This window comes from Anneissia japonica, unplaced genomic scaffold (genome assembly GCF_011630105.1).
Source record: "Anneissia japonica isolate Jap-2015-1 unplaced genomic scaffold, ASM1163010v1 scaffold234_len1672027_cov178, whole genome shotgun sequence".
Lineage (NCBI taxonomy): Eukaryota > Metazoa > Echinodermata > Crinoidea > Comatulida > Comatulidae > Anneissia > Anneissia japonica.
This window is the reverse complement of record NW_022738761.1, coordinates 1,271,121-1,283,427: the sequence shown is the minus strand read 5'-3', so window position 1 is coordinate 1,283,427 and position 12,307 is coordinate 1,271,121. Positions and strand designations below refer to the sequence as shown.

Genomic DNA, 12,307 nt, shown 5'->3' with positions numbered 1-12,307 from the left:
GTGTTATTTGATCACAAGTGCGAGACATCGCAAGTGTGAGCCAGCAAGCCATGACGTCGCGACAATAGATAGAGACGTTAACGAGTTGTGCGAGGTATCGGCTGAGATTTGTGGAGTACAATTCAAAAAACAACTATAGGTCTAATAATGAATTATTGTGATGTTAAATAGACAATGTTAGCTATCAAAGAGCGACGTTGTTTTTCAATGGGACCTTCGTCCCTTCAAGGCTAGGCCTATACCATCCTAGCTAGTCTAGGCCTAGAGTGCTAGCGTGAACATGCGGACGTTGCTATGAGTAGGTTAGTCTACAAACGTCGCCTAAAGTAATTGATTTTACCCGGCAGAACGATAGAAGGAAACTCTGCTTTTCAGTCGTCTTAGGCACTTGTTTTTTGACAAACAATGACCTTTCAGAGGTCAAATTGCTGTCAAGAATATGAATTGGCTGTTTCGCAGCAACAAGATGTAATTATATTTTTTGTCAATGTGCACAGCTTGGCTCACAAGAAATTTTGAATAATAAACAGTCACAATAATTTAATGATTTATTAATAATAATTAGCAACAAGAGGCACAGGAATATTTCAAATAAAAGATAATAAAATAACTTACAAAAGGTTTTTCTCCATATTTAGCTACACACCCAGCTGCACTTGGTGGACACCTGGTTCTAGGAATAGGGTTCAAGGGTCGACAGGGATTCAGATAGATGGCTGATGACGTTTCAGAAGAATCTAAATTTGTTGCCAGGTAGTAACCTTGGTCGTTAACTAAATGTGAAAGATCAATGGTATCTACCCCATTGGTTGCTTTACAAGAAATCTGCAAATATATTTAATTGTTATTAAAATTATGATAATAATACATAATAATTATACAATAATGAAGAACAAACAGGATAGTTTCTACTAGTAAATTATCATTAGCATATCAGTAATTATATGATTCTTCTATTATTATCATAATCATCTTCAATTTTAATTGCAGGCATACTATTAGAAATAACCCCTACCTTTTAAATACCTCTATCAGTCAGCCCTCACCACTATTCACTGATGAATCAGGGGATCTTCCAACAGCAACCATCAAGCTAGCCCCTCCACCTCTAAGCCAAACTTCAGCCCATGCCTACAAGCAACCAGTCATCTTCCCCAGCCACCTACTCATGCTAACTTTCAGCTATAGCCCTCTGTCAGAATCAGCCCCACCCCCTTTCAGTCATTCTTTATTTCCACCTTCTATGAGCAACCAGCAATCTAGCCCCGGAACTATTGTATCAATCCCGACTTCAACCCAACCCTAATAGTAAACAGTCAGCCCAACCCCAAAAACACCATTATTTTTTTACCTGGGTTTCACATGCAAGAGATGTATGCCATGAGAAATAGTAAGTACAGTCCTGTGATTCATCAACAAACACCGGTTGACCTATGACACCATCCTCGTGTGGACAAACAAAGTTGATGATTGAGCTTCGTGTAAACTGTGCCTGATGACAGGGTTTGCCGTCTTCGTAATTTAACATCAGAATTCCACTGTCAAATGACAGATGCTGATTAAAGTGTCCAGCATCAAATGATTGTGGATTGTCACCAGTTGACTGTACTTGACAAACACCTACAAATGTATTAATCAATGAATTAATCAACCAACTAAAGCAACTGATCAGGCAAATATGACCATCAAATCATCAATGATTATAATAATCTGATCTGATGACTACCAGCTATAAATATATCAAATTTTCTTTCCATTATCAATATCAACCTCAACATTATCATCAATATCACATGTGGCAAAGTGTGGCCCAACAGCGATTTTTTTTTGCAGACCACAAAAATGTATTAAAAACCCTGTGTGCAGCCCGCCAAGCAACATTGGCTAGAAAACGCTTTGTTTTTTACAGCCCAACACCGACCATATGTAAAAAGTAACATTAAAACTGAGATTAAAGTGGTGTAATAATAGTGCTTGGAGGTTTTTGGAAACTCACTGGAAAGTTTGGTTGCGGCCCTTGGTGATAAATAAAAATTCACTTTGGCCCTCCGACTGATTTTTATGCCCACCCCTGACCAATATCATCATCATCATCATCAAACTACGGCCATAATATTGGCTCTGGTTTCGAACAGCACGCTCGCCTATGGTTCTGGTGGTGGAACAAGTCTTCTCGGATAAGGACTATAAACCGTAGGCAGGGCGTACAAAATGGCTCGTGTGCATTATAAATTATCATCATTTCAAGCTGCTGCTAGCCTGGTTCTCACGAGAGCCCTAGTATCCAGATCGGGAGCTAACCGTTAGCGCTAACCGTTAGCACCTGTGTGAGAACGCCTGATCGGTTAGCAAGCGTTATCGGTTAGCAAGTGAGCATGTTTCTATCATCAACCAATCACACGTACGCGTTTACAATTTCCAGTTTCTTATTGGCTAGTGATTCCATCATCATATTCTTGGTATCCGGATCGGAATCTTCTCGTATGGACGCATGGCAGCTAATGGTTAGCAGGATCCGGATCCTGCTAACTGTTAGCTGCCGTGTGAGAACATAGCCTACCTAAGCTTTTGCTGTCATCAGTACACTTTGATCCACTCAGTGCTCCACATATGTTCAGTGTGTAGATGTGCCCATCACTACCAGACACTGTGTAACCATTAGCCTTCTTCAATGAGGACAAGTCAAAACGGTAACCTATCAAAAAATCAAAAACAAAATAACAGCACACCGTATTATAGTTTTAATCAACCCCTGAACAATTAACAGAGGTACCAAATACCTAAGGCTTTTGCCTTTCGGCCACTGTGCGGAATGTTGAATAAAGGAAACAATATTTAAAAATTACATAGATTTTGGTACAATAAGTACAACATAAATGAGGCATGTTGTGGCGAAATAGTTAAGTTGTCACACAGCCCAGTTTTGAGTAAATGAGCTATAATATATATGGGAGCACAACAAATTGCCTAAAAATCCAAATTTGTTTTTCACTATAGATCAACAGTTTAATGTCTTATTAATCATGTCCCAAAATATTAGTTCTGGAAGTGGTTAACAAATTGTTTATTTAATGTTATTTTTTATAGTTCATTCTATTAAACAATATATGCACAAATAACTTTGAAAGGCAATTACTCAAAATCATGTTTATCTTGACTCTAAGAGTACTGTACTTTCACTTTCCAATAACTTAGGCTTGAAAAGTCCAATTTGAATGAATGACCTCGCATTTTAAAGATCACATACTCAGGTATCTGAAAATACCAATAACTTGAATTTCAATTTTTGCTACAACATAGCCATTTTGCCACAACCTGCCTCAAATGTCAGTGAATTTTGTGGTGTGACAGATGTGAGAGAACAACAGATTTAGAATTTCGTTGGTTTGAATGCTATATATTCGCTAGCGCCACATGCTTCCCAAATATCACTTGTTTTAGCTTTGTAATCTATATCTTTAATTTGTTCTTCCCTGGTTACCTTAAATGACACAAATCAGCAGTGGTTTTCTTAGTTATGAGTGAAATACCTAAATAAATTGACTACTACCAATGCTCCTGGAGAACATCCCTTCCCCCCAAATAATTGAGCAGCTTAGCTCAGTTGGCTAATCTGGTGGTAGCCACTGTGTGTGCGCTGAACTCTAGGTCCCCAGTTCAATTCCCATTGCTGCCTCTAATTGTTTAGCTGGAGAGCTAAAATACAAGTTACAATAGCACACCGTCTTTCGTATGAGACGTTTAAGCTGTTGGTCCCATGTGCCCATTAAAGAACGCAGTACACTCTTCGGAAAAGAGTAGGGGATTGTCTTCCGGTGTACTGCCCAATCACCATCAGAAGGACCCCACTAGAAATAAGTCTTCTTCTAGACTTTTATGGGCTATCCTTGGTGTTTACATCAAAAATCCAATCCATCCTATGACACCACATGCCTACATGTTTGTCTTCATTCTTCTGTCACCTTTATTGCCTTTTACACAACTTCAATCACAGTCCAAGTAATTATTAAGCCTCTCTGATACCTTTACACGAATTGAGGCGTTGATTTGATAAAACAATATCAATAGTAGCGTTTTCAAGGTAAGTATTCAGAAAATCATAGATCATACAATTTGCATCAAAACAACTTTTACCTGTTGCTGGGTTTGTCACCGTACAATCATTTGAATCATCTTCTTCCTCCAATTCACAGGCTAGCTCAGTGAACCAGTTGAAATGGTAGAAGCAATAGGATCCACCGTAGGCATACGAAGGCCCTGTAGCCTGTATAATGAAAGCAAGTTATCAAAGACCAGAGTTTTTGTTTTAAGACACTCCTCAAGCCTCATATGAGATTTAGTTAATAAATTAGAGGGAAAAGTAACCAGGTACTCTATAAAAAGTTCCCTATTTAAACAATAAATATTACGGTAAAAGCAAACAAGCAACAAATAAATAAATAATCAGGGATGTAGTTATGGTGGGAGGAGGTAGGCGGGGGCCACCCACACTTAAGTTTTCAACCCAGTTTAAAGCTAATATCATGGCACTCCTAGTATCTTGTGCGGTATAAATTTTTATAAGATTTAACTTGTAATTACCTCAGAATCTTTGTCACAAATGAATGCAATGGTTGTCTTTTTCAACAAATTACCCTCAGAATTTTCAAATGGCATACAGGGATCTCCACCTTCGTAGGTAAGTGTAAGGTGGTTATTAATCCAGGATGGAGGATCTTTAATGTGCCCTAAATCAATATAACTGAAGAAAGTAAATAAGTGTTAGTTTTAGTATTATAATCTATATCAAATGACATGGATAATCATGACAATAGATAAAAGAAAAATTATTGGTTCTCATACAAAGCCATTCTAAGAAAATTCACAAATCAGAAGTGATGTTCGTAGTAATGAGGATGACGCTTGGGCCTGAGGCGCAGTCACATGCTGAGACAATCAGATGGTTCTATTTTTGTTGTAGGAGTCTTGGAAAATTAGTGGGTTTATCCTGGTAAGTATTCACAAAATAGACTCGGGTTATACAGCATATCAAGTGTGAAAAACTACACAGCAGGGTTAAAACAAAAATAATTCTTTTCTTGCTATCTCACATCTCATAGGGCATTTATGGAGTACGATAGATGATTCCATTATTTTTAAAGGTAAGATCAAGAAGACACTTAGCATTAATCATTCTATCCAGGTAAAGTACCTTTTACTAAGCTAATGTGTTTATTCTTACCGGGTGTTTTCCGGTGTGCCTGTTTGTAGGCACGCAGCTGAATTTCCCGGACATTTTGAACCTGTGAAGTACAATAAATTAAATAAAGTAAAATCCATAAAAGCCAATGAACTGTTACAAGACAGAAAAATGATTGTTGTTTATTAATAATATTAGTCAATGTTATCTGTACATGTTTTTACTTCTTGTAAAATTATTTACTGTGTGCCACTTTTACATGTGCATAAGTGCATATGTTTATATATGTAGTATGTATGTGCATATGCGTGTAGGCATATATATGTATATGCATATGCATATATATATGTATGTATGCAGTACACATATGTATATGTGCATATATATTCAGTGTGTGTATATATATATATGCTTATATTAATAATGATTCTGATTATTTTCTTTTCTTAATTGAAGATCTCAATGGTTAATTATTATTTTTTTTCTCTTTTCGTAAGTAAAATTTTTTGTAACTAAAATAATTAAATGACCCTTTTTGATGTAATTTTTTATAAATGGGGTTTTTGCAATAATTTTTTTCAAATGATTTTTTAATTGCAATTTTAATTCTGACCTTAATGGTTAATTATGATGATGCTTTTTATCTTTTTTTAATTGATGCTTTTTTGTAATTAAAACTTTTAAATAACAATTATGGATGTAATTGCAATTTTAATTCTGACCTTAATGGTTAATTATGATGATGCTTTTTATCTTTTTTTAATTGATGCTATTTTGTAATTAAAACATTTAAATAACAATTATGGATGTAATTTTTTAATGGGCATTTTGCAACTATTTTGGTGGATCTTTGATTTTTGTTTTTTCTTAATGTACCCAGTGGCGGCTCTAGGATATATTTTATGGGGGGGGGGGCTAAGATGTCCGATTGGGGGGCCTCAGTATTTATGGGTGTAACTATATTGCGCAGTGTTATCTGAGGGCCGAAGGCCTGAGCCGGGGGTGGGTATGGGAAGGGGATATCCCCTCCTCCAAAAACAAGATTTTAAAAAAAAATTGGCACTTCTAGATGGCCGGAAATGGCTGGGATGAGAAAACTAGGCCTATTTTTTGTTTTCTTTTGGTCCAAGAGCTTCGGCCAATGGTGTGGAGGGCTTGACCAAACAAATAGGGGGCTTAAGCACCTCCTTGCGCCACCACTGGATGTACCTTTTTGATTTTCTCCTTTTGACCCCTTATTGCCTTTTTTCTCCCTATTAAAATTAGTGATTTCTTAAGTGCAATTTAAATTTTTTGATGTTGAATATTTACCTTATCTTTGCCCTATTTAAATTATTAGTTAATTAAATTTTTTAATGTAAATATTTGATGTTTACTCCCTTAATATTGGTATTTTTTCTGTTTTTTTTTTTTTAATGTTTTTATCTATTTGTGTACTGTAAATTTTCTCATCCAATCCATTTTTTTGATTGCAATAAATTTAATTTGATTTTTGAATTTGATTTTATTACTAAAAATAAACATAAATTAAAATAAAATCAGATGCATTTCATACTATTAAGATTTTGTTTGCCAATGAAACAAAAACAAAATATTTGGTCCCTTTTAAAGCAATTAGTCATCTTATACAGTAGTTTTTAGTGTGCATGAATGCCAAAGGTCATATAAACAAGCAATTCTATATCTTTATACTATTTTATGAATTTTTAAATAAGATTATTAATTCATAGTTGCTCATCTTTACAGTATATATTTGTCAAATACAGCAACCAATCTTCAAAAACTGACAATAAATATTGCTCTATCAAGATTCATGTATGACTTAAAATTTTTTGATTTATGCTTAGACCTTATCATGCACACTTAAATTATAATAAGGTACAGTATATCATGGATAATGGTTTTGAATACCTTCAACGTTATGACTGTGTACAATGGGGCGGCAAACATTCATATAAAAGATATCAGGCTTGTTTTTGGAATGGTAAGACGGTGTGATTTTGTAGTTATCGTGAATGCGTGTTAACGGTGATAGGTCGAACTGAGTGCCTGTTGAGCTACGATAGCTACACTGCACCAAGTCAAATGGTGGACATGCTAATGGCGTTGCCCATTCAAATATGTAAGTACAATCAGTTGTTTCATCGATAAACTTTGGTTCTCCAGGCACTAGAAGACAGAAAAATTTTAATCGTTGAAAAATCATTCCATTTGACAATAATGATAATTATGATGAAGACAAAGAAGACTATTCCTACAAGAATAAAAATAAATACAAAGACAACAAAGGTTGACAGCACCTGCAGTAGCACTTTGAAGCCCCCAAAATAAGGGCATGCTAATTCATTATTCAAACAAACTATATATGTGACAAAGCCAAGCCAAACCAGTCACTCGTCGCAAATAAAGATATATTTGAGAAATCAGCCTACAAAGTTTATGATTTCGGAGATTTCTGAGGCAGAAACCATCACAATCGTTAAAAATTGTTGTTTTAACTTTGAAATTGGGGAAAATAACAGCATAGCATGATATATAGATAGATAAAGGTTAGTTTAGTGCAATAAAATAGATTTTAAAATGTTGACATTCAAGCATGTTAATTTAGGATATAAATTCTAATTCTATGCAGATACTAATCAATGCCTGTTCAGCATCTAGATGAATGCAGGGGCTATGAGATGGACCAGTACACCGGGGTAACCCCCTAATCATCTCGAAAGATGTACTGGGTCCTTTATAGTGCACAAGAGCCAACTGTGTACACTAGGCCTACGATTTATAGTTCTTATCTCAAGAGAATTGCTCCACCTTCCGAGCCATAGGCAAGCGTGCTGTTTGAACCACCGCCGATATTATGCTGTGGGCCTTAACCGCTCAGCCATTTCAACTCACCTTATCAAAATAAGCATTGTATTGTTATAGTGAACTATATAAATAATGACATTGTAATAGTTAATAGTATATAGATAGATAGATTTTAAAATGTATATTGCGCCGGTTAAACCGAAATCGTCACTAGCGCTTTACAATGAATACAAAATAAAGAGCAAAAAACAATAAGGTGATAAAATAATAATAATAGTAGTAATAATAAAAAAAAAATAGGATAAATCTTACCTGTAGCTGTCTTATCACAATAAAAAACAAAAGATGTGGACCTCTCGTAAACTTTGTCATGGCATGGTTCACCGCCAGTATAGTTCAGCTTCAACCGTCCTCCTTCATACACTAATGTACTGTTTGTCATTCCTAGGTAAAGATGTATACAATAGTTAAGTATATTGTTAAATATTTATTAAATAAAATATATACCTATACGAAAGTATCTGTATTGACTGATAAATGCAAATTATTGATCAGCAGTAATAAAAATAATAATAATAAAGAAATGTTTATAGAATTCTAAAAATAATCAATTATTATATCACTTTTTTAATGAGAAATATGTTTTCATATTGTTAAATATTTATTAAATAAACTATATACCTACGAAAGTATCTGTATTGACTGATAAATGCAAATTATAGATCAGCAGTAATAAAAATAATAAGGAAATATTTATAGAATTCTAAAAATAATCAATTATTATATCATTTTTTTAATGAAAAATATGTTTCCCTTTCAATTTTATTTCCTTTATTTTCTTTCTTTACCATAAAAAAAAAAGATTGAATTGATAAATGATAAATTAATAATCACATAATATGTAATTTGTTAGGAAAAAATTGCTCTAAATATCATTTCACACAATCCTTTTCAGTCAAAGGAATCATTCCACATAGATTATTAAACCTACTACTTTTTACCATTTAATTTTATGGAAGTTCTTTTATCTGTCACTTGAGATATACACAACACTGTTAATTTAGCTTCATAAATTAATTGTTGATGTTGGTTTATGAGTAGTCTGGGTTCCAGGTCCTAATTTTGGGTTAATCACTCTTTATTGCATTTACTGCGCGCCATACCTAATTCAATTGGCGTGACATACTCAATTTCCTTTTTTTTTTTCGGATTAGGGCTCATGCGTATAATTTCCCACATCAAATTCAATGTGGGATATCGTTTGCATGGCTTAGTTCATGCATATTAATTAATCTTGGTAAATTTTCAAAATTGAAGATATGGATGCCTCGACTAGGGCTAAGCTAGGCCAGCTCCCTTCTGCCTACCTTCTTGAATATAAACAGTTAGTATATTCGTTCTGGAAGGCTGAACGACTATGGAGGACTGATAACCGTAGTAACTTACACATAACCCTGATGGGGTTTATTCTAAATAATTTAGGCCCATTTTATTATTAGCCATACCTAACTAGTCGACGTGAGTGACTTAGTTTCGTGGTTATAAAAATGTGATCATTGAGATTGGTTGAAATTGTTTATTTCGGTCCACCCATTTCTCCAAATATGGAATATAAGATTACATCATTCTTTTGGCATCCTGGTACCTGCATTTAGTGTTTTACAAGTCCCATATTTCTCTAAATTAACTTTCTCGTTGGTTGCGCTGTCCAGAAGGAGAAGAAAAAATAATAAGGGAAATTGTAGCAAGTTTAGTTTATGAGTGAAAAGCTAATAATTTCCAATGTTTCCTTCACTAGTTAGAACACCCCTTGAATATGACAGAGCATTTATGATGCCCAAATCTTCTTTGCCAAAATGGTGAGACAACTACAAAAAAAAAATTCCCAAAAGATTTACCTGTAACCTTTGAAAAATTTGGGTCGGAGCTCTTGAGCTGACAAGCTCCAACTCCACGTTTGTTACAGCTGCCTTTACCGCTTACTAGATTTCCACAGGGGTTGATGACAAATTGGTATGCGCCCCCAACAACTTCATAATCTTTGCTTGAGTTGTAGAGCGACGTGAGGTTGAACTGGAAGCCAAGCTCAGGATCATCAACTACACAGTTATTTCCTGTATTCGACTGCAATGGATGAATGCAATTATTTTATCACAAAAGCCATGACAATACACTGAATTTTCCAAAAACTGAAAGGTCCATTGATTATTCTCCGATAAGATAGTATAATATATACTCCAAGTATATTGTTGATATATGTTATATGTTAGTATTGTAGACTTTAGTACAGAAAAGCCATAACACTTTTACTCTTAACTTTGGCAATAGTAATTCGATCCCAGTAAATTACCCAGCATTTTAAAGCTTATAATGTGGACAATATGAAAATATTACTAAGTCAATTTTTTGGTCAATGATGTTAGTTTTAGGATGGCAAGCCTTATATTTTTTATAACATTAGCGTATCTGGATACCGCTAACGGTTAGCAAGCGCTATCGTTAGCACGTTGAGCATGTTTCTATCATCAAACAATCACACGTACGCATTTACAATTTCCTGTTTCTTATTGGCCAGTTATTCGATCATCATATTCTTGGTATCGGGATCTTCTCGTATGGACGCAAGGCAGCTAACGGTTAGCAAGATCCGGATCCTGCTAACCATTAGCTGCCGTGTGGGAACATAGCCAGAGTGTACATAAAAAGAATGGTTTATAGATTCGTCAGGATACAGTTGATCAAATATTTGTTTACCAGGGGCGTGCGGTGAAAAATCTAAGGGGGGGTCGAAACGAAAGCGCAGGGGGCAAGCTGAACTCGGAGCAATTTAACGTTATTTGTGAGTGAAGCGAGCAACTAGGCTGGGGCTAGGGGGCCGCAAAAGGGGAAAAATTTACGTTTTTACGTTCTAGTGCATTAAGTTCAATACCAAGTCTAACAAAATAGGCCTAATTGTAAACGTAGTTTTTGGGCAACACCAGACTATATTCACTCAATATTCCACCAGCCTATTAGATTGCGGAACTCCTGAATACGGGCCTGTGAGCATTTCAGATTAAAGAATTAAAAAAAAAAAGGGGTTTTTTTTCTTTTTCGTGGGATCGTCCCACTTTTAATTTTTTTTTAAAATAAAGTTATAAATGTATATACTGTATTGAAAAATAAACAATGATATAGGGAACATATAATCACCTTAAGTATGCGTTTATTTCTTAACGTTTTCCTTTCAATTTTATATTTTAATATACCGTATTTCTTTAACTTAGTTTTTCTTCATCGTTTTCTTTTCAATTTTATATTTTAATATATTTCTTTAACTTAGTTTTTCTTCATCGTTTTTCTCAATAACTAATACTTAAACTACACTTTCAATACTAAAGGTAATTTAACTTACCTAATATTTACATAAAAAAATAAATAGCTCTTTATTTAAAGATCAAATTGTTATCATTAATTTTCCTATGCGTCCTGCATCGTTTTGCGTCTTCTCTGAGTTCCTTTTCTTTTATTTTTCTTCTTCTCTTTTTATTTGGCATTTTTATATTCCGAAAAAATAATCTACAGTATTCAACTACCTCACAAGAAAAATTTGCTCTCATCAAATAATTACATTTCCTTCGGTTTTGCGTTGCGCGCGAATAGATTATTTTGCTGCACGGAAAACACGCAGCTACAGATAACAATAATGGCAGAGTGCAATGATGCGTAACCACATAACACAACTCCACTGGCGCACGGGCTTCAAGATATCAAGTTGATTAAAAATGTATAACTTTATATGGATTGTTTAAAAAAAAGACAAAAAATCAAAATATTAAAAGGAAGGGCCACCAAACATTTTTTAGGCGAAGGATTTTATTTTGATATTAACTACCTTCATGTTAGGCGCAGTTTATTTATGCTAGATTTTTTTAAAAAATCATATTTAAAAAAGGGTACTTTCTTTAAAAGGGCGGGTCGACCGCACCCATCGACCCCCCCACGGTATGCCCCTGTTTACAATTTTACTGAAAACATGAAAAATGTTGAAGGTTAGGTTTAGGCTCAGCCTGTGAAGACAAGTTACGACACAAACAGGTCTGAGTGAGTTATCATTAATATTCCCCCAAGCTACAGTATGCTCAGCACCTACCATCATTAGGAGCATTTAATAAAGATAGTATATTATTTACCTGCAGTGGACAAGCTGCTGGAGTTTGCCATGAAAATACAAATTCACATTCATTACTGACTACCTGGAGAACGGGTGAGCCCTAAAAAAAAAAAACCAAATTTGTTTTAAAGTAATATTGTAAGAAACATCTTGGATTCTGCATAAAA

At 34.7% G+C, this 12,307-nt stretch overlaps 1 protein-coding gene across 1 annotated transcript in view; it reads right to left on the bottom strand.

The window, feature by feature from the left end:
- Positions 1 to 12,307, bottom strand: part of LOC117117719 (cation-independent mannose-6-phosphate receptor-like) — a 55,721-nt gene that overhangs the window by 22,759 nt on the left and 20,655 nt on the right. Inside the window, exons 20-29 of the mRNA XM_033262112.1 lie at positions 12,160 to 12,240; positions 9,886 to 10,111; positions 8,300 to 8,431; positions 7,091 to 7,348; positions 5,222 to 5,282; positions 4,582 to 4,741; positions 4,135 to 4,264; positions 2,561 to 2,695; positions 1,352 to 1,620; positions 616 to 825 (exon numbers count right to left, since the gene is read on the bottom strand). Of these exons, the coding sequence (XP_033118003.1) occupies positions 616 to 825; positions 1,352 to 1,620; positions 2,561 to 2,695; positions 4,135 to 4,264; positions 4,582 to 4,741; positions 5,222 to 5,282; positions 7,091 to 7,348; positions 8,300 to 8,431; positions 9,886 to 10,111; positions 12,160 to 12,240 (1,662 nt within the window). The remainder of the gene's footprint in view (positions 1 to 615; positions 826 to 1,351; positions 1,621 to 2,560; positions 2,696 to 4,134; positions 4,265 to 4,581; positions 4,742 to 5,221; positions 5,283 to 7,090; positions 7,349 to 8,299; positions 8,432 to 9,885; positions 10,112 to 12,159; positions 12,241 to 12,307) is intronic.